The sequence below is a fragment of the Rhea americana genome, unplaced genomic scaffold (assembly GCF_003343005.1).
Source record: "Rhea americana isolate MKP2758 unplaced genomic scaffold, rheAme1 scaffold_110, whole genome shotgun sequence".
In the NCBI taxonomy this organism is placed as follows: Eukaryota; Metazoa; Chordata; class Aves; order Rheiformes; family Rheidae; genus Rhea; species Rhea americana.
Genome location: NW_028185151.1, coordinates 1,174,717 through 1,197,904, shown reverse-complemented (window position 1 = coordinate 1,197,904; position 23,188 = coordinate 1,174,717). Strand labels below are relative to the sequence as shown.

Here is a 23,188-nt window from a genome sequence, read left to right as displayed (position 1 = left end):
ACCTGCTGGCAACACTCTGCCCAATGCACCCCAGGAGACCATTGGCCTTCTTGGCCACAAGGGCACATTGCTGGCTCATGGTCAACTTGTCATCCACCAGCACTCCCAGGTCCTTCTCKGCAGAGCTGCTCTSCAGAAGGTCAACCTCCAGCTKGTACTGCTGCCTAKGGTTATTTCTCCCTAGGTGCAGGACCCTGCACCTGCCCCTGTTGAACCTCAGAAGGTTCCTCTCYGCCCAGCTCTCCAGCCTGTCCAGGTCTCTCTGAAAGGCAGCACAGCCCTCAGGTGTGTCAGCTGCTCCTCCCAGCTTGGTATCATCAGCAAACTTGCTGAGGAGGCACTCTGTCCCCTCATCCAGGTCATTGATGAAGAATTTGAACAGGATGGGACCCAGTCCTGAGCYGTGGTTGATGCCACTAGCCACAGACCTCCAACTGGACTCCGCACCACTGATGATGACCCTCTGGGCTCTGCCTTTCAGACAGTTSTCAATCCACCTCACTGTCCACTTATCTAACTCACACTTCCTGAGCTTCTCTAGAAGGATGTTGGGGGAGACAGTGTCAAAAGCCTTGCTGAAGTTGAGGTACAAAACGTCCACTGCTCTTCCCTCATCTACCCAGCCAGTCATTCCATCATAGAAGGCTATCAGATTGGTTAGGCAGGATTTCCCCTTGGTGAATCCATGCTGGCTGCTCCTGATCACCTTCTTTTCCTCCATATGTCTGGAGATGACATCYAGAATGAGCTGTTCCATCACCTTTCCACGGATGGAGGTGAGGCTGACCGGCCTATAGTTGCCTGGGTCCTCCTTCTTGCCCTTCTTGAAGATTGGCTTTCTTCCAGTCCTCAGATACCTCTCCAGTTCTCCATGACTTTTCAAAGATGATGGAGAGCAGCCTGGCAACAACATCTGCCAGCTTCCTCAGTACCCATGGGTGCATCCCATCTGGGCCCATGGATTTGTGGAYGTCTAGCYTGCCCAGAAGGTCTCTCCTCAACCAAAGGAAAGTCTTCCTTTCTCCAGACTTTCTCCTTTGTCTCCAGGCTCTGGGATTCTTGAGGGCTGCCCTTAGCAGCGAAGACTGAAGCAAAGAAGGCATTCAGTAATTCTGCCTTCTCTGTATCCCTTGTCACCAGGGCCCCCACCCCATTCAGTAGTGGGCCCACATTTTCCCTAGTCCTCCTCTTGCTGCTGATGTATTTGAAGAAGCCCTTCCTGTTGTCCTTGACATCCCTTGCCAGACTCATTTCCAACAGGGCCTTAGCCTTCCTTGCAACATCTCTACATACTCTGACTGCATTCCTATAATTCTCCCAAGTTTCCTGTCCCTTCTTGCATAGTCTGTGTGCTTTCTTCTTCTGTCTGAATTTGGCCWAGAGCTCCTTGCTCACCCRTGCAGGTCTCCTGCCCCTTTTGCTGCACTTCTTACTCATAGGGATGCACTACTCTTGAGCTTGGAGGAAGTGATGTTTGAATATTAGCCAGCTCTCCTGGACCCCCCTTCCTTCTAGGGCCTTAACCCATGAGATTCCTCCAAGGAGGTCTCTGAAGAGCCCAACGTCTGCTCTTCTGAAGTCCAGGGTTGCAATCCTGCTTGTTGCCTTAATTCTTTCCTGCCAGATCCTGAGCTCCACCATCCCATGGTCACTGCAGCCAAGGCTGCCCCCAACCTTCACATCTCTAACCARTCCCTCTCTGTTGGTAAGGACAAGGTCCAGCAGGACACCCTTCCTCGTAGGCTCCTCCACCATTTGTGACAAGAAGTTATCATCAATGCATTGCGGGAACCTCCTGGACTGTCTATGTCTAGCTGTGTAGTCCTTCCAGCAGATGTCAAGKTGGTTGAAGTCCTCCATGAAAACCAGGGCCTGTGATCGTGAGGCTACCTCCAGCTTTCTGTAGAAGGCCTCATCAACTTTCTCTTCCTGGTCAGATGGCCTGTAGTAGACACCCACAACAGTGTCCCCCGTGTTAGCCTGCCCTTTGATCTTTACCCATAAACTCTCAACTGCCTCCTCCTCCACCACCCCTAGGCAGAGCTCAATGCATTCCAGCTGCTCTCTCACATAAAGAGCAACTCCACCATCTCACCTTCCTGGCCTCTCTTTCCTAAAAAGCACATAGCCACCCACATGACAGTGTTCCAGTCATGCAAGCTATCCTACCATGTCTCTGTAATTGCAATGAGATCATGGTCCTCTTTAACCTCCTATTAAGCCCCCATTAAGCTCCTCTTTGCTTCCTAGTGGCCTTTTCTTCCCTCTCAGATTTCCTTCATGGAAAGGAAATCATAAAGATCAACACTGACAGAAGTGATGGACAGGCAGTGAACATCCTGTCATTTGGTGCTAATACTAGACTGGCCAGGCACACTTCCATAGAAAGCCACTACTTACAGCCTGGTTGAAAGGATTAGGATCATCTGCCTCTGTAGCCTGAGGCCAAGCTGGCCAGAAGTGCAAAACCTTGGCAGATTTAGAGTAAAAAACAAAGAAGCACATGATTATAACTAACAGGCCATTCGTAAGCTAGGGAGCTCTGTACAGTTGCAGAACAAGACCCTAGCATCTGTCTTCAATCATTTGGACTTGCCACACTGATGACAAGGGAACAAGCCCAGTTGTCAATCAATACAAAGGATCCTGAGGTGAATGAATGGTCTGTGTCTCCTTACACAGTTGTAGGCAATTATTACCCCATCAGCCTGTTTCAGCTTTGTCCCCATTTTACTGTCCACAGGAGAGTGGTAGGTGTTCGCTACCAGGCATGTGCTTCATGTTAATTTGTGTGCTGCGAGCTGCGTGCGCTTCRTGTCAATTTGACAATGTCACATTGTGTTTTTTCCCAAGGAGGATTGCTGCTGAAGCTCTGGCAAAAGGCTATGTCTACTGAAGCAGGAAGAGAAGTGGGCCGAAAACTGATTGAAGACTTGGTTATGAGCCGAAGTTTTAATCCAATGGGAATATATAATGATCTGAAGGGAGGTGATCTGACAGCACCCACTTTCTTGACAAAAAGCAGTTCCAACACTGATTGATCTAATCTTTTAGAAGCTATGAATCTGGTAATCTGGTCTTGATAATTTCACACAGTAAGTAGCCATGTGTGCTTCTCTCTCCTATTGGATCGACATTTTTATCCTTAGTTTTTCTAATCAGCTCATTATTTCACTCCTTTCCTTATAAATAAAATGCCTCGCATAAGATCTGACTTTATTAGTTATTTGTACTTTATAAATAGTGTATCATTATTGGGGACAAAATTAAACAAAGACAGATTATATTCTGTTTCAAACTGTTTTTTCTCTATACACACAAATCCCACCACATATGTAATTTTTCATGTTCCTGACAGTAACAAATAATTATCTATAACTTTTTTTTAAAGCTGGGATCCAAAACCAATGCATCGACTTGACATTTTTCCACCAGAATTGTTATTTTACATGCCAGCTGCAACCAAATTTGAAACTTTTCAAATCAAATATTTCAATACAGATGGATTGTCTCTCTATGATGTTTTGCACCACTCTGTACAGTGGAGCCAGTCCTGAGAAGTCCTGAATCCAGTGATCTTATTCCACAACAGCTGTACCAGCAGTCAATTCACTTCGCTTATCTAAGAAAGCATTTTTCTACCTATCAATTTTGTGATTATGTAGTCTGTATAGTCAAAGGTTTCTTTTCCCTTTCCCCATGTGTACCCCTTCCTATTGCAGCTTGTCCTACACTAAACTTGACTTATTGAGGAAGAGATGGGTTTGCACTATGATTTCTCACAGTGCCTAGCACATTCAGCCCCAGATGCGAATCACGGTCTTATGGGTGATAATACAATACTGAGAATTAATTATAATAACTTGGCACCAGAGGCTGAGGGCAAGCGGGACAAGGAGCCTACAGACAGACAAAGGATGAATTTTCCTAGGAAATCTGCTGATTTGAAGCCTCTGTCCTCTGACAACTTCCCCTGGAGGGCAGGCATGACTGAAATTACCTTTCTGTGATGGGAAGAAGAGAAYGGCAATGCAGTCAGTGCCTGCTGCATCCCACCAGGTTATAACTTGTGCTTCAGCACAGTTCAGAATAACACAAGTCTTATCAGAATCATAAGCYAAACTAATAGAAACTAGCTTTATTTTGCTATTGGTTTAGGGCTGCCCCGCACCACTTCAGTTGCACCTAGCATCTCAATTGCTAACTCTGTCCTTTACACGGCCCAGGGCTCTCAATGAGCCCCTAACTCAGGAGGAGAATCACATGTGTCATTGACTCTTCTGTTGGGGCACATAGTTTTACCCTGTTATGCTCAGGTAATGCTCTTCATCTGTATTCATTGTAATGGTTTCCATATAACTTCCTGAAATAGCCTTTCTGACTTAAGTACAATAATCAATTTGCCATGGACATTGGGGGTGAGATTTTGCCTCCTGGCTTTTAGATCTTTCATCCTGCACCAAATGACTGAAAGAAGCTCTAGCTGCTTCAGTATCAACTGTGCAAGGACTCTTGCAACCTGGGACCTCTGGAGGGCAGCTGTTGAGGTTGCCCTTGAAAACTCACTATCCAGCTATCATACAAGCACTGTGTTGGGGAAGAAGGAGTAAGCTGCAGGCAGAGCCTCAGTGCACAGCATTTTGGGGCTTTTGAGCAGCTCTAGGACCTCAAAAGCAGCCCTTGAGCCTGCTGCTGTAGCATATTGCCATGTATAAGCTATGCAAGGGAGCCCTGAGAAAACCCGAATCGGGAGCATGAAAGACCGCTAAAACTCCAGCAGTTTCCATGTCAAGTGGTCAGGTGCTACGGTCCTCCAGTACTTAAAGACACACTTAGTGTCTGCGTATACTTCTAGTCCAACTCAAAAAAGTATGGAAGCATCAGCAGGTGGAGGTCCATAAGCTTCTCAGGGATTTCCAAACTTCAGAAGAAGTCCTGAATTATTAGCTACATATCAAGTAAATAAAAGGAAAAGAAAATTATAGTTGTCTTTCTGTGTCACTTTCCAAGTTTTATTGGTCCTTTCTCTCAAAACTTGTATGATATTTGCACTATAAATTAAGAAATAATTATCAAGACATTCAGCAGTTAAACACTATTCTGTCCTTTAATGTCCCAGGACAAAGATTTCAATTATTCATCGTCATTTTATGGATAAACTCTTAATGTATCATCATTAGCTAACAATTTTCAAAGGAAATAAGTTAATGAGGTCTAAGAAAATGTGGGAGTTTTTACCTTAATTACCTGGTTCATAGATCAGAGTAATTATATTTCAACAGACTTTACATATAATCTAAAAGTAATTACCGCAGCTGCCAGCTGTTAAAATATTAAGTTAATTGTGCTCCCAAAAAGTTTAAAATAATTTTTGACCTTTTCTGTGGTTAACTTAGATTTAACCTCGGATAGGCTTTGAGAAAACAAAAAGCCGTTAACACAAATGCTGACAACAAGGCTGTACTGCTGCACTTGAGAGGATATTTGCAAAGCCCTTTTTTTACAAGCTAATATTCCTTACCTGAATTTAGGACAGCATTAGGAAAAGATTTCATTACTCTGAAAAGAGCTGTCTTTTTAATATAGCACTGGGTGCCTATCTATTTCAGACACTTTGTCTTTCCTGACACAACATGCCGGTCAGCCAAGAAAAGGCTTTGGGAGCTGACCAGCAACTGTGCTTGGGACCGGCCGAGCCACACAGAAAAGCTTAGGCAAATCACAGGATGGTGGATTCCAACAAGCAGAACAGATGCAACTATCTTGGAACAGAACAGATGTGGCTTAGTACAAAACTAAGCAGAGAAAAAAGCACCAGGAGAAGGCAGTGTCGATACAGACAGTGGGATGCCTCTGGAGGAGGATGTGAGAGCGCTGGAAGAGTTTGCTTGCAGACTAGAGCTAGAAAAAGTTGAGAACTCAGAAAGGAAGACCAGCAAAGTGAGGGAAGTTTGCTTAACCAGCCTTAGTTTGAGGATTTGAACTCTGCTCTCTTGCTTTTCACATGTGTAGCTCCAGAAAGCCAGGAAGTTAAACTGTATTACACATTTGCAAATAATGAGCCCAACAGGATTGAAACAAAAAACTTCAGGAGCCAGAGAAGGTTAGAAATCAGTACATGATAAAAAAAAATACTCAGGAAAATAAAAATATACCAGGAAAGAACCTGATCATCCAAGAAGTTTTGGCAGTAGTGCTGAAACCAGCTCTCCTTCCACAGCTGCACGTGGCTGATGGGGGATCACTGTCTTCTCCTGCGGCTGCTCACAATTGGGTCATCCAGGCTCATTTTAGGCAGGTCAGTTCCTAGTCTCTCAAAGATGTGCGATTCTAGCCCATGCAGGAGTTGTTGTCCTTGTCTATACATTTACAATTAGGAATACCATTGCTGTATTGAAGCCATCCCCAAAACAGACCTGTTCTTTAATGAATACTGTCCTAAACATAATGGACATAAAGTAAGGGCTGACCTCTTCAGCAAACRTAGCTTGTTCATCTACCGAATTCTTTACTAGGAAAGCTACCTCTTTCTTCATGGAGCTGTGAGAAGATACTAGCAGTTATATCTTCAGCTTGCTTAGGCATCATGACATAGGGGCTTACAGGGCCTACATGCAAAAACATCATTAGCAGAAAGGCCTGAAACAACATTTCTAGCAGGAATTGGATTCCCCCCTTTTCTATAACCCCTAATCTATGCAGAATTATTTGGGCACTCTTCCCTTCCAACCCACATTCTCTAAAGCAAAATTAAGTGCTAGTGAGTTTTCAAGGGCAACCTCAACAGCTGCCCTCCAGAGGTCCCAGGTTGCAAGAGTCCTTGCACAGTTGWTACTGAAGCAGCTAGAGCTTCTTTCAGTCATTTGGTRCAGGATGAAAGATCTAAAAGCCAGGAGGCAAAATCTCACCCCCAATSTCCATGGCAAATTGATTATTTCCAGAAGGAAAAAGCACTCGCCTCCACACCAGCTGTGTGTGGAAGAAGGTCAAAGTTGTTCTTGCCCACAGCAGCCTTTAACCTGGCAGTTAGGAGGCTTTGCTGGAAAGCAGCAGTCGATGTAGATTTCGACCCTCCCAGAGAGAAGACAAAGTATTTCTAGACTTTTAAACAAATACTATACTTTTACATTTGTATAAGTATTTTAAGTGTTGGGGTACAACATAAAAAAGACCAACATTTCTCAAAACAAACTACTCAATTACATTTTCAGAATAGGGTGTGTTGACTGATCCCCCTCCAGCAGGGTCTTCTGAGCAGTGGACTTCGAATTTTGCCTGCCAGGAGGGGTTAGATTCAAGATAYATTGGTTTTGCAACATTTCCCTCACCTCAACTCAGCGGTTTCAGGAGCAGCAAATAGCCTGTTTTGGATCTCATGTTGAGTTTCCATATACTAAGTGCAAACAGAAGACACTTGGAAAAGCTGTGAAATCTGCTTCAACTTAATTTTTGGAGAAAATTCCCTGCTTGATTCCTATTCTTCCACTGCCATTTCAAATTTGCAGTGAAGCTGGACACCTGAGCACTTGCTGTGCCCCGTTCTAACTAAGTTTGCAGCACTTACAGCCCAGATCCACAGAGTATTATTGGGGGTATTAGTTTTGGCGCCTAATACCCATTGCTTCCAGTAGAATTTAAAAAATTTAAGAATGTTTGTAGATCTGAACATAACCTTCTTTTGGATCTAACCTTCTGTGCTAGAGATGAGACAAAACAGGCCACAAGGTGTTGCACTAAGTGAAGCGTCACACTGCCGGAGGCACAGGCTGGTAAAGATTTTGAGGAGAACACACAGGATCTCAGGGCTGGTAGAGCTGCCAGACTGTGCCAGCTGGAAAGTGTCGCTTAGGCTGGGAAGTGCTGAAGGTCAGAGTCCTCTTAATAGTGTTCAGAGGACAAGGAAGGGAGGCAGAGTTACATCAAGATTTGGTACAAGGTATTTATGCCTACTTAAAATGTGACCCAATTTATGTAACATGTTTATCTTGAAAATGAAAGGTAGTGTGATTTTTGTTTTGTTTTGTTTTTTACTGATTCATTCCTAGCCAAACTCTCCAGCACAGAAATTGCAATGGAGGTAAATCTGTAGTGTCTCTCACTTCCTTCTTCAACCCTTTGTAACTATACCAAGGAGTTACATGAGCCATTTGTGCGAATGTTTGCAGGGGAGGACTGCGGCAGGTATGGCAGGACAAATAAAATGAATATAAACCAGCCTTGGTGACTGGAGAAAAAAATGCTTAGTTTTACAAAAAAGGCTATGTTTCTACCTCTCCTTTTGTGCAAGGTTAGGCCCATAAATACTAACAGATGTGACCACTGAATCTAAGAAAAGCATGTAACTGCATCTTACTCCAATGGAATAAGGCGGAAAAAGGAGATTCTTTTTACTTAAATCATAAATGAAATGCCTCATGGGATAATCTCCCTAAGCCCTCTTTCAGCCTCTTCATTTGTTCCAAAAGGACCAGGGAGACTATGAAGGAACTAATGTATTTGCAAGAAAGCAGGCACATAATTTCTGCGACTCTCCTAAGAAGAGCAAAGCAGGCTCTGCTGCTTCGCCAAAGCTGGCCTGAGCCGCCAGCTGCAGCTGCTGCTGCTCCCAGAGCCACAGAGGCATTTGCAAAGAGAACACAGGGATAAGCGCTTATACACAAAAGCATTTCTAAAAATCCCAACAGGATCAGGCTCTTAAATCATTGCTTAGCCATTTCCACATACTGCCAAATCTTAACACACAGGAGACATTTTAAGTTAAATAAGAGTATAAAAGTCACCTGACTGGGCCTGACTAAAGTCCTTTTTTGCCTGGTATCTCATCTCTGACAGTGACTGTTAATGGTCAATTAAGGAAAGACCAGGAGAAGCAAGGCAAATGTGGAATAATCCTTCCTCTGATGTAGCTACTCAGAGGCTAACAATGAGCACTTAAATCCAGACCCTCATAATTTATCAGTCCAAGAGAGTCATAAAGGGGTATCCTGGAAAATAGAAAATTAAAAGAAAAAACAAGAAAAGTGACAGGAAGCTAGTAAAACAATGAGATGTACTATTGCAAAGCTGAAGAACACTCTTAGCACACAGATATATTAAAAAAACAAGGAGGGAGGAAAATAATAATAAAAAAAAAATCTGCAACAACCCTGCCACTAATCCATGAAGTAGAAGCAAGAAAACTTTTTCTTGCTATCAAATTTAATATGTTGTCAAGAAGTTGAAAGTTAACACGGTACAGGAACATCAAAGTGAAAAACGTTAGGAAAACACTCAGGCAGACTTAGGAGAGGTAGCAAAAGTATCAAATGCATTAAATGAAAAGATAGCAAGAATAAACAGCAGCTTCTTACTGGGAGGAGTATCATAGATAAGGATTTATTTGACACATACAGAAGGAGCACGTTGTATTTAAACAAAAGGGGTTTTGGCATTTAAAAAGAATGCTGGGAGAAGATTCTTCTTATCTTACCAAGCACAAAGACTGGGTATATAAAAAATGAGGATGTTGATCATCCAAATAGAAAATACTGTCTCACTAAGAGCTTATGTACACATGGAGAGCTGCAGAAWCAGCTATTGCTGAGGAGCTCCATGTACAAATGGGCCTTCAGTGAGAACACAGTGGAAATACTCCTTAGCATTAAATGAGATAAGCCTTTAAGCTAACAGGTCTGTGCAAAAGCTTATGCCAATCTTTTGCAAAGCAAATACCTTATTATTTAAATACATTTGTATTCTCTCCAGGCATGGTGATTGTGGTCTGTGTTCAACTGAAAATGACCTTCCCCTCTTAAATACAATCTTATTGAGCCATAATGTCTGGGAACATGGCAACATTACAGCTTTTCCAAACATACATTGGCAAGCAGTGCGAAATCACTGTGGTCATCTGTACAGCATAAGGCAGTCATAACACTTATTAAGTCTTAAGCACTGAACACGATCCTTTTTCTAGGATCTTCCTTAATGCCTCTTCACTCCCCTGCACTTTCCCCAGCAAGTCTGTATCTCTTGTACTTGCAGCACAGCACCACAGGCTCTGTTCCACACCAATAACTTAATGCAAATGCTACTGTCCTGCTGTGTCATATAAGCTGAACTGCCAGGCTAGTTCACTTTCACGTGATAGGATATGATGTTGGCTCATGCGCCTAAGGAAAAGATACTGGAGAGGTCTCTGCAACTGATGTATTTACAAGGCTCATAAAATTCTGCCACCTTTACTCGTATGAGTAAAACTCATTGAACCCAGTGAGGCTGAATATGTAAGACAGGACTGTCAGACATGACAAGGGTGGCAAAATTACATTCTTTATGTGACCAAATCTATGTAAAGAAGAGATTTTGTTTCTTTAGAAGCACTTTAAAGGGAAAATATTGCAAAAATGGCTGATAAATCTTATTTTTGTTCACAAACAGCATCACAAATGCTTTTATAGTATGTTTGAAAGAAGCTTAGGTTTGTCGTGAAAATAGCTGCATCCCACAATGTCCTTACTCATCCTGACAACTAACGGAACTAAGAAGAGCCCAGATTTTTCAGTCTCACATGACTACTGTGCAGCAATAATCTCAGAATTACAAAATAGTTGAGGTTGAAAGGGGCCTCTGGAGATCATGTAGTCCAGCTCCCTTGTCCAGAACATGGTCACTTAGAGCAAGCTTCTCTGGACCATATCTAGTCAGGTTTTGAATATCTGCAAGGAACTGAGACTCTACCATCTCTCTGGGCAACCTATTCTGATGTTGGCCAGCTCCGCAGTGACATTTAAATGGCATTTCCTGTATTGCAGTTTGTGTCCACTGCCTCTTGTCCTGTCATTGGGAACCACTGAGAAGAGTCTGGCTGTCTTCTTTACTGCACTCCCTACTATGTGTTAACACACATTGATAAGATCGCCTGAGCCTTCTGTTCTCCAGCTGAACTGTCCCAGCTCTCTCAGCCTCTCCTCATCTGACAGATGTTCTAGTCCCTTAAACAACTCTGTAACCCTTTGCTGGACTTGCTCCAGTAGCTCYGTGTCTTTCTTGTACTGGGGAACTTGGACCCAGTACTCCAGGTATGGCCTCATCAGTGCTGAGTAGAGGGGAAAGACCGCCCACCTCGAGCTGCTGGTAACGTTATTACCAATGGCCACATTCTCTACCTTTCTAGCTACAAAACTCAGGCTTCTGGCATTTGAGTGAAGTGACATAACATCTCTCTCAGGCCCAGAAGAGGACAACATCACATTCAGCAGAAAAATAAAAGAAAGTCAGTAAAACACAGAACAAATTAATTTTATTCACACACCAGACTGGATTTGCTGGCATAACAAACTGGACAGTTATGAGCTGCTACACAGAGAAATGTGGATTTCTGTGCAAAGTGTTTAAAATGTATTTCAGATACCCACAAGCAACGTGTCAGTCAGTTACAAGTTTCTAACACACCTACAACCCCCCAAAATTAACTAATGATATGCAAAATAATGTATGCTGCATGGGCATGGTATCAAAGCACTCTCAGCAATATACTTTATACTTGGATTGTAACTGATTTTAATGAGGATGAACATTTATATTAAATACATTTAAGTAAAACAATATAAAGAAATTCTAAATTTATTTGCATTAATGATCATTAACCATTCAGTGGGATTTTAATGATCAAGTCTGAATGTACCATACTGTCAGCTTGAAAGGTGTTTTTCTTTAAAGTACGCTACCATGTTTCAGTAAGCGCTTGCTTACTAAAGCTTACTGCTTCCCTGGTAAGACTGAAAATACAGTATGTCTAAACTTTCCAAATGTGTTCCCCTTCTTCACTCTAAAACTATCTGGGAAAAGTCTGAGCATTTCATAGTTGTCTGGGATTTCTGGGTATGCCACTTTGACAGAGCTGCTGTGAGACTAGAAACTCTTGGCACATCAACTGCATATTTACACATCAGTTCTCAAAAATTTTCAGTGAAAATGAAAACACTGCCAGAGGTACATGCGGATGCTCTAGATCTAATGCTTCTAGATATACAGCATTCACTATGCAAGCACTGCACAGTTATTACACTTACGTGCCATAGATGATGGGTATCAGACTCACTCCGCATACACAGACCAGCTCTGTGAGTACCTGTGGAGTAGGTCTGACACCTCTGAAACATGTTACGTGCTCTGTACCTGTGCAGCTCATGTGTGACTTGCAAGGTACACAGCAATCTCAGATGGGAATATGGCTGCTATAATATCAGCACTGATTGTGTATTCACTGCAAGGTGTTTTAGARATGCTCATCCATGTAAACAGAACCTCTCATCATAGCTGCTCAGCACACACAGACTAGAGGTAGGGCATGAAGGAAGATCTCTCACACTCCGAGCAAGGAGATTTTGTATACTTTCAGATACCATGTTTATATAATCAGCCTCTTATTTTCCACCAGAATTATAAAGGAACAGGAAATCCTTTGAATAAAACATGTTGCTTTTTTTTTTTTTTTTTTTTTTTTTTTTTTTTTTTTTTTTTTTTTTTTTTTTTTTTTTTTTTTTTTTTTTTTTTTTTTTTTTTTTTTTTTTTTTTAGAAGAAAGACCTTCTATTGTCCTTCCTGTGACCTCACTCTACTTGAGTAGTCTTTACTATTTGCATATGAAGCAGAGAGACAGGAGGTGTTGCCTGTTTCCCCCAACTACTTGAAGGACGAGAGTGCAAGGTACCAGGAGAAGTAGGAGACRCTCTTCAGCACTGCTCTTTCCTGCACCTCTTAAAGAGGACAGCATGTTCCTTTTTCTCAGTTAGGATGGCTGTCATGGACAATTCTTCTGCTCCCAGTTCTGTCCTTTCACCGTGGTTGTGTTTTCAGCAATTTGCTCCTTGATTAAAGAACCTAAGGTTCCACAGGTCTAGTGCGCTTCTAGGTAAATACAGGTCTGCAAGGGGTTATGGAGACAGCAGCATTACCTGCTTTGGACACTCTTGGTCCYATTAAAGAGCACTTCCCTCTGGGAGAAGTAGCATTACTTTCCATGGATGAATTACTTGTGAAACAGCACCACTAGCGCAATAAAGTATGACTCATCATCTGAAAGAGTGGCAGAATCTGGCCCATTGCAGTTTTGAGCCTTAACCTGGAGCATATATCACTGGGTAAAGAAATGGAGGTTCACTTTAGGCAACCCTTCATTTCCCTGTCTATCCTTCCCTCCTCCAGAAAGCAAACAAAATAGTGGAGCAGCTGTTTCAGTAAGGGATATTCCTTTCACATATGCCTTACAGTGGTTCAGAAAATCAAGAGGTATTTCAGGTGCAATAAGAATGAGGGATTTGGCTTGGCATTATTGTCTGAATTCATGAATAAATACGTACATGAAGAATTTTGTCCCTTCACAGGGTGATAAGACATTAACTGGTTTGACTTCTTATTTAGGACTAAAAGTAGGCAGTCTAGTTTCTCAGGGGATTATTATAGTTGAATTACAGCCTTATATGCTCTTCGTGAGACAGAAGAAGGACACATTTTCTTGAGCAGCTTTTTCTTATAACTGCGGTCGATCTTAATACATGAAGTACGGAACTTTCCATTTTTTTTGGTTAATTTCAGAATTATTCTGCTTCAGATGTCTCTGAAAACAAACAAAATAAAATTGCAGGGTGAAACAGGAAACCTTTTCATTTGGATTTAAAAATTACACAGGGAGTGCAGGCGAATGATCTCTTGAGTCAAATTAATGGCTCTGAGTTAGGGCTCATCTGTGCCATAAAATGGTTTGTCAGTCCAATTATACCAGCAATCCTGAGACTACAGCAAAAATAAAGCTAATATATGATCCTGACACAGCTATGCCAGCAACTTTGCCTAAGTGCATGAAACTCATATCAGTAAATTGTTCTGTTACTAGTAGAGCTTATGCTGTAAAGGGAAATATTTAACCTATACAGGCTGTATAAGCTGTGACTCCAGTGAAGAGTTTGCCCCTTATTTCTCCAGCATAACTACATCAATGAAGCCTTTGTAGTGTTGCTGGTCTACTGGACCCAGGAAAACARAAACTCAATTTTTAGGCTCCCAACTCCAGCCAGTGGGCTGTCAGGCTAAAGTAAAAGATCTGCAGGCCTGGGGGGAAGTCCTGATTGTTTGCTGAATTTAATGGCAATATGCCATTCAGACTTAGCCAATGGGCTCTATTCGCAGCTCTGCCACACTATAAAAAGATATATACAAGGTAGAAAGTGCTCCACCTCAGTCTATTTCATACAATTACTTACAGGAAATCAGTACAAGTTAAAAATAAAAGATGTAATTTGTTTAAACAAAAGCATCTCCATTGTTAAGCTCATGGTAAGAAGAGAACAAAGTTGGGAATTAATGGACTAAAGTGGGAGTGTTAAAGAAATTAGGCCTCAATAATAAGGACTATTCCAATAACAAGTGTCTTTTGGAGATCTTAAAAATGAAGACTTAGTGGAAGCATTGATGCCTGAAAGATAGCTATGTCAGGACTCAGTCCTATTACCATGGCTKCTCCTCTGTCCTATGTCAGGGATTTGCATCCCATCATAATACTGTTGGGCTTTCATTTTCCTGACCTGAAAAGGCAACCTGCCTTGACAGTGGGACCACCTGCTACTACCAACTTTAACTAAGCACTACCAGGACCAAAATACAGCATTTGTTTCCTGTTACTAACATTTTCCCYGTTAGTTCTTTCATTCTCTACTTCATTTCTTTCTCTTTTCTACTTCTTCTCTTTTTGGCTCATTTAATAAGTGCCTGGGCTTAGTCAAATAAGACCATTCTTCGACAGCACTCATGTGAAGTTCAAGTCTAGAGAGCAATGTCCTGAAGCAGCCTGACACCCATGCACATTTTCAGCTCTTCGTGTTTCTGGACCTGCTGTTTCTGTCTATCTCCAGCCAGGAGGTTAACAGCAACGATCAGCACTTGAGACAGACACTGTGTTCTCTGTTTTGATGTTCTGTTCTTGTCACTTCTGCTTGCCTCTGTCTCATTTTTCTTTTCAAGGACATGAGATGAGTGATTATAGCATCATCAGAGCTCTTCCAGCTCCTTTCAGTAAACTTCTCTCATGTCCAAGAAAAACAGTTATTACAGTCTTTAATGCCTCCTAAAAGACTGCCAAACTGAAAGGGCTTCTTATTAAAAAAATGGCAATGAAAGGAAAGAAACTCATGATGTCATTAAWAAGAAAGGTCTATTGGATGCATTTTAAATGCTTTGGGTTGCTTTTTCTTTCCTTTCTTTTGACTCTTTAAAGAAAGATTAAAATATGTTAATAGTAGTTGTTGCTATAGCAAGCTGAGGCCTCTGTAGTCAAATCACTTGTTTAATTGCTTATTGTTCTGCAGTGATGAGGTCATGTTACCATCATTGACCCTCTGGGTACATTTATTCTATTAAAATTAACATAGCAATGACTTGAGGCAAATCTCTGTTCTTTATTTCTCCCTTCTGTTCCGGATGAGGACTAGTTCTTACTAGTATCATCCTGGCATGCTTTGGCCCTGTTTGTGGAAGGATTTTTTTTTAGTCATAGGTGAAATATTGAAAATAATGAGTACTGCTTTTCTTAAAGTATGCCTGACTGTTAAGGTTTGTGTTTGTACTTMATTAATATTTTTTTTCCTACTAACTGATCTAATGCAATTTGGGTCAATATATTTCATTCATATATTCCAAAAAAATTAAAGAAGAATGTCACTGAAGACATACAGGTCCTAAAGAAGAGCAAGATCACAGATGGGAAAGAGTTAACTGAAAGAGTTCTTGAGGTAGAACTAATAATATGACGGGATGTTAAGCATTTGGCAGAGATGCAAGAGGTAAATTTTTTTTTTTCATTATTTGACTAGCTAAGCCTAAAACAGCTAAGTTGTTTTTTTAAAGGCCTTTTCAACTGCTGTATGGCATGCATGTTCAAAAGCTGATTCTAAGGCTTTATCAATTTTACAACTCTGTTTTTGCGCACATTAAAGGTTAGCTTCRTATGCTTAAATCATAACCATATTTCTCAAAATACACAAAAGCACACGGGCAGAAGCTTGACAGAAATTTTAAATGCTAGATAAAAGTCATAATGGAGAATTTCTGATGATCGGGGAGGAGATCCGCAAGCCAGAAGAGCTAAGGGCTCTTTGGCTTTCTAATAATCTTAGAGGGCCAACTGGACAGTGGCATCCACGGAAGGCCACAATTTATGGGACTGTTTGATAATCCAAGACAGAGAGGGATCTCCCTAGCAGCAGCAAAGGCCTTTCCTTTCGTGTTTTGCTAAAGCCCTCAAACTAGACAACTAACAAAGTGTCACCTCTCCTCCACTGATAGGGAGTTTAAAGGGCGGGTGGTTGAAGAGCTGATGCCACGACAGTAAGCAGCATAATTAGGGGCCGATTCTCCAGTCTCTAGGCATACATTGCTTCTTGAAAATGTATTTTTGCCTTAACGTGTATTGTCAACATGGCTATTTTAGTCAAAAAGAGAGTTTTGTTTTCTCTTTCTCTCCTTCTAGCCTTGTTTACGCTCTATAACAAGTTCCCATCCTCAGCGGCATATGGACTGAGGAAGTCATGCATTGTATGAAGCGTCCTACTTTGCCTCTTCTGACAGCCTTTCCTGTAACTTTTTAACTTCTGTGGCTGCAAGCAGGTGATACCAYACCTTGCCCTGCAAGGCATGGAAATTACTAGGTAAATCAGAACAAGCTGCAATGTACCACTGCCAGGGTTGGAGGAGAGGCCATTTACCTAGGTGTGCAGAGATGGGGAAAACACCCCTACCCCCTCAAGTCCTCACTGAAAGTCACTCTTTGTGCTGAATTTAGGGGAGAATTTAGTGAGAAGGGGGGAGACCAGCAGAATGACTGAGACAGAAAATTGTTAGGAGTCATTATTTGGGGAATACTGGATGGTGAAATTGACGGGATCAACCTGCTGTTGTGTCATGTTTCAAGACAGTTCTGCTCCTACTCAGTGGTRTATCTGTTTTCTGCCATTTGGTGTGAGGTGGGTATGTTCCCCCCMAAAAAAATAAAAGAAAAAAATATCCTTACTCATTTCAGATCCAGTGCATTGTCTAGTTCAAACAGAATGGAAATGTCATTTTAAAAATAAAAACAAAGTACATTTTGAAATAAAGCATCACTTCAWAATAAATTATATCTTTCCAACTGTTGAAACCTTTCAGGTCTTGCTGGGTTTTCAGAGATTTCTCTTAACAAGAGGAGCAGTTCACCTAAATAAAGAAACGTTCATAGAATATTCAACTATGAGTGAAAAGAGTTTAGCTTACACAGTTTCACTCAGACCTAGATAAAAATCCAATTTGTTCTTAGCTGGAAATGATGCTTGGAGCTTCTGTGAAGCAAAGGCCCTCTTCACTAGCACTTTAAGTTGGTGAAGTCTGGCACAGATGCTGCTAGAGCAGAAACACAGAGATTCAGTGGAAATACAAATAATTTCCCGGAAGCTTTTTTAAAGGGACAAACCTTAATTATGCATTACGTGGCATCTGCTGTCAAAGAGAGAACAAGGTTTGTATTCAGAATTTAACTTCTGTTGCATCAAATTGGTACAAATGGAAAAAATTAGACAAGCTTTCAGATACAAAGGCTTTCTTTGAGTCTTCATGTCTTTTTATAACTATAATTGTCTAGTTAAGATTTTGTCTTTACTTGTAAGTCTGGTCTTGCCTGTGCAGTTATATCCCCAGGACAACAGGAGGTACCACTTTGACAAAGATGACATCCCTGGGAGTGGCAGGGCTCACAACTGGTAGTGTTAACATCAGAGGAACCCTTCCTGACTTGTTCACAAAACATATGCTTGCAACAATGACAGCTCCCTATCTTATTTTGAAGAACAGTGATTACCARTGAGTCAGAAAATCACTCTGACTGCATTTGTTTACATCCATAATGATCATAGGATGCACTTACCTTTTTTCTTCAAAGACTWCATCCTTATTTCGAACTGTGGTGTCTTGAAATACTTTTCTTATGTTTTCAATTATGTTTTCATCCACATAGTCATAGTCGTGCTCTTCTTGCAGTTCCTTTTCTCTCTCACACTTTCCAAGTGCCTTATTTGTCAGACCTAAATAATTAGCAAACAGAAAGTGTAAGGAAATGGCAGGTTCTGCCCTTGCCCTGAAAGGAGCACAAATGTGAAAAGCAAAGGAAACAACATTCTCGCTTTTCTCATTTTTCCAAGGATCCTAAGTGGCTGAAGCCAGGCAACAGGGGTGCTCCTTTCAGCAGCAGGCCCCAGCTCAGGTTTGTCATAATGTCATATATTTAGCAGAGCTGCTCAAAGGAAAATTCGTGCAGAAATAATTTCTCACTTCCATCAGCATCGTTGCCTTGGCCAATATCACTGCAGCACATCTGACATAGYAGCAGTCTGCAAGCACCAGCAGCCTATGGTGGAGCTCATGTCACTCAGYTGTGTTTGCTCCAGGGGTTTGAATTTGGGACAGTGCATGGGATATCTATCCTGAACATAGTGATCTACAGCACAGAGAGGATATCATGTTTGAAAAGCCAGAGGTCTCACCTGGAATGGCAAAACAGTGTGAAACACTGCTTTTGAAACACCTGTTCCTATTTARATCTTAGGCTACCATGTGACCTGAAACAACTTGCAAGTGTATAGAAGCCTTCACAGCCTATCTGACCCAGCAAGGCCACACTTATCAAATAGCTCCTTCCTTATGAGGCTGCACTTATCAAAGAAGAATCTTCCCGTGCTTATTCTTGAGGCCACCRTGCTTCCCTTCACAGAGAAAATAGCTGTATATCTTCTCAGCGGTCACCAATCCCACTCGTGTTCCTGCTCAGACTCTCAGTGGCTGAGATGCACATCCCTGAAAAACTGGGCAGGATCCAGTTCCTTCTGAAGTTGTGATCTGCTCCTTCATGGATTTTTTTTAAGGCCTGAAATACTGTCTATGTTTGTCAAGACAGACTTCAGGCAGCTGCCTAGCCCCAGCAGCACAGAGTTTCTCATGGGTGAATTTACCCATAAGTCCTCCTGTTTCTTTCTAGGACCAAGTAAATTAGCAATGTATTTCTATATCTAAGCACCAAAAGGAAGAAAAAYTATGATGAGAAATTTAATGAAGATTTCACTCATACATTTAGCCACTATCTTCTAAATAAACATTTCTAGATTTGTTGTTCATTTGCAAGTTGGCTGTGTTTGATATTAGTAAAAGTAAACTCATGAATAAAACAGATACTGCAGGAATAAGCTAATCCTTATGATTCAGCAAGGGAAATTTTGTCTGTGCACTTAGACTTGCTAATATGGGTATAAAGCACAGCTAGACTCTCTTTACTAAACACATGCAAACAAAATGGTATGCTTCTAAGTAAGACAGCTCAAGGAGAAAGGAAATTAATGCCATCAGGCCAGACCAAACTACAGATGTCCCCAATCCCAAACCAGTGTAGGATGCCTGCTGATACGTATATATTTACACTTCAGTTGCCAGCATTAGGCAAGGACTGGGACAAGTTGAATGATCTTAAGGGAATACTGAACTCTGAAATCAGATCTGAATCAATTTGCTTCTTTGTTTGAAAAAAAACATTAGTATCAACACTAAATTAGTGCATCAAATATACCATCTTTGCCTCCTAAGGAAAAGACTCATGTCATAATGTTGTCTATCCTTCTGTCAGTCTCTCCCGTACTTACTAAGGGGGGGTTGCCAACTTGCAAGAAAAAGAGGCAGAACTCTCAAATTTTGTGAAAATAAGTGCATGATTATAAAGAGAGACTCAGATTAATTCCTCTATTGAAAGAAAGGCGTGCAGAACACAGCTGTTACACACTCCTTTTGGCAGCAGGCAGCAGGATAAATCAGCATGTGCGTATTCATTGGCCACTCAACACACAGATAGCTCCAGACCTGCTCTTCTTCATTTCATAGCAGTGCCATAAGGAGAGCTTTGGTTATTATCAGGGAAGGAAGGGGGGGAGATAAACAGTAGGGGACAACAGACCTGAATCCTTACTAAACCAAATTTAATTAATTCTGCTCTTCCTGGAACAATTTGTATAATTTTGTTAGCCTTTCTGGTGGGAAGAGAGTTCTCTGGAGACTAAGATTTTTCATTTATCTCACTCATATCCTTGAGTGGACCGGGTTTGTTTTTTTTTCTGAACATACTCGCTATTCTTTCACGAACTTCAAGGTCATAAACAGCTGTTATAACCTTCCATTCTTCATTTCCTCAAAATGCAGACAACAGAATGCAACCCAACCTATCAGGACCATCACTAAAATGCAACCATTGCTAGGAACCCAAACTCAGGTATGTACAAGACTGCACACCAAAAAGCCCCTGGCCATGACCACAACAGAGGTTTATAGCTGTGGTAAGGCATCTCAGTTCAGAATTTATGATGCAGGAATTAACAATCAGACACATTAATAACATGCAGTGTGTATGCCTAACATTAGAAATACTGTTAATTGAATTACTATGAATTACTATGCTGCTTCTCCTGCTGTGAATTACACAAGGCAGAATCATGCCTTTCTTTCTGAACATCATTGAACTGAAAACATACAGAACTGCAGAGCATGTGAGTAAATCCAAAGTATTGTTACGAAAAGTAGTGTTTTATTTGCTGTGGGCCCAGTTCTAACTCTCCTACATGCGAACAAGAACTAATTCCTTAAAGAGTGCTACTAAAAGCTATTGAGTGATAGTGGAATCAGAGCCAATAAAACTAATGGACTGTTCCCTGAGCTGGTATCCATCAACCATTTGTTCACTTGATGATTTAGCATATCTTTAAAAACCGTGAAGTGCTATATACACTGCAGGGTTAAAATTCATGTGTGGTTAGTATTTATATCYTTCTGGAATCCACTAAATCATTATGTAGAAAAAATTAATCTTAAATCTAATTTCTTAAAAATATTTAAATTTCCTGTAGGATGCAGCTGTTGATTTCTTTTGCTGTCTCTATAATTTTAATTTCTTCTTCGTCACTTCTTTTCTAATTTATCTTCTTAATTTTATCCAAGTCTTTCAATCATGAATTTCAACTGTTGCACTATTTCTTCTTTTCTGTAAAATAAATCTTCAGCATGTAAATAACTCTTACAGATGAGAAATAGCTACTGCAAGTTTAAACAACTGCATTACTTCAGTTAAGATTAAAAGTTGTTAAAACATTGTGCTGTTCYGGAGCTACAGGATGTACTGTTGCTTCAGCTGCTATCAGCATTGCTCACTTCACATTGGAAGTTGACTGACTTGACTGTAATGCAAGGAGTAATATGGATTCTTGAGAAGGATGTGTGACAACTGGATCCCATGTGTTGCATAGCAGACAGACCCTTCTTCCTGAGATCCTTGGAAAAAAGCAGAAGGACAGTCTCTGGCATAGGAAAGGCAGAAGGATAATCTGCCATTGAGCTCCTGTGAGCTGAACAGCCTGTGAATTGAAGTTGTCTGCAAAGCAATTCTTCCTCAGAGCGGAGTGAAACTCCTGTGTTTAAGCCCTCAGTACGCAAAAGTGCGTGAGCACTCAGGCAGGTCACCTGGGAGAAGTGGTCCCATCATACATTACTGCAAAAGAAGGAGAAGGGCCTCATGCAAGACCACACACACACACACACACATACACACATGCACACTCACACAGCTGGGAAGGCCCAGGCAGAAAGCAGGAGAGGTGACCAATGCATAGCGTGTCAGTCACCTTTAGCAGCCCTGCAAATAATCCTGCAACTCCTCCTCCTTGTACTTATTTCTATAAGTTCCTACCTGGAATATTGCAGTATTACTGCAGTTAAAACCTGTTACACATAATAAATAAGGGAAACCACAGAGTCCGTGCTTTCTTTCCCCTGCAATGTGACAACCTGGAGTTTAGTTAAGAAGAAAATAGACTGAAAATCTTTAAATATAATCTGCAGAAATATACTTACCATCCTATTAAATGTAATTTTAAGTCATTTCTTTATCTGTTTTTCTTTCTTTCTTTTAAACTTAATTCAGGAGATATGTCACCCAAGAATAAGTTTTGTGTGACTCAAAAATCAGGAAGAAGAGTACTTTTTTACTTTTTTTTTTTTTTTTTTTTTGAAAGATAGTTGTAAGAATGTAACAGTTTTAGCCTAATCAAAGATGAAGCCAAAGGGTAGAAGCTGAAGAGAATTTTCATACATGTGCATGGTATAAGAATCTTAATTCATATTGCTTATTCCTATGCATCTAATTTAGAACAATAGTATGCATTCCCTGTGATATCACCAAAGACAGAGGGGCTTTTTCAAAATTAATTGAGAATTCTATGTTTGGGGTCTTTTTGCAGAAATTTCTAAAATTATGTTCATTATCAAAGTTAGTATGTGTTATATGTAAATCCCAAATTGCAATCAGAAGGCCTCTTCCACTTTCTCTTTTTTTCAGCACACTAGCCTCCTAAATCAGATGCCTAAAGTCAGAAAATATAAATATCTGCCCAGAAATATCCTGACATAAATAAGCAAAATCAATGTAAATGCTTTTTTATTACAGAATGTAATGATTCCAGAAACATAAGCCACTAGCAAGAAGATTAGGTAATGCTTTAGAAACTCCACTTAAAATAAATGTCAAGGTTAAGCAAAACAAATGGATATAACAGATTTCAGACTAGAGTTATGATTCTACAGATATTGTTAGTATTTTTAATGAATTTAAACCCAGACAAATTAAAACGTAGTAAAATAAGATAATATCTTCATTGGCCAATTCAGATTTAACTGCAACAGGGTAAAAAGATGCAGTTTATGGAAATAGAATAGAATAGATAGAATAGAAATAAAGATAATAAATCCTATCTTTATTGACAGAATTCTGCAAGGACATAGCAGAGACCTTAAAACTGAAAGAAAAACATGTTACTTTGCTTTTCAGAATTATCTGGCCTCTGGTAAGACATAGTAATTTAATCTGTAACCGGTTTCTCTGACAGCACAGATTCAATATCCCTATTAGGAATTTGAAACAGGTTGGTGCTTTGGAGGATGGCTTAACATTCACTAGCAGAAGTTTAAAGATTAGTCAGTAAATGGTGCAGTTACTCCCGCTCAGAACCCACAGGAGTATGTCTGTATTATTAGTCTTGACATGTTTTCTAATCCATTGTCCTGTGAATTGGCACAGCAGAATATACTCACTGGAACAGTCA

General features: G+C 40.8%; 2 protein-coding genes across 2 annotated transcripts in view; one reads left to right on the top strand and one right to left on the bottom strand.

Annotated features, from left to right (window-relative positions):
- The window catches only part of CUNH6orf58 (chromosome unknown C6orf58 homolog), an 18,693-nt gene extending 15,652 nt beyond the window's left edge, over positions 1–3,041 (top strand). The window contains exon 6 of the mRNA XM_085313975.1: positions 2,854–3,041. Coding sequence (XP_085170101.1) covers positions 2,854–3,041 — 188 coding nt within the window. The remainder of the gene's footprint in view (positions 1–2,853) is intronic.
- Positions 3,042–11,273: 8,232 nt separating this feature from the next.
- Positions 11,274–23,188, bottom strand: part of THEMIS (thymocyte selection associated) — an 84,956-nt gene continuing 73,041 nt past the window's right edge. The window contains exons 6-7 of the mRNA XM_085314102.1: positions 17,929–18,085; positions 11,274–13,599 (exon numbers count right to left, since the gene is read on the bottom strand). Coding sequence (XP_085170228.1) covers positions 13,590–13,599; positions 17,929–18,085 — 167 coding nt within the window. The 3' untranslated portion in view covers positions 11,274–13,589. The remainder of the gene's footprint in view (positions 13,600–17,928; positions 18,086–23,188) is intronic.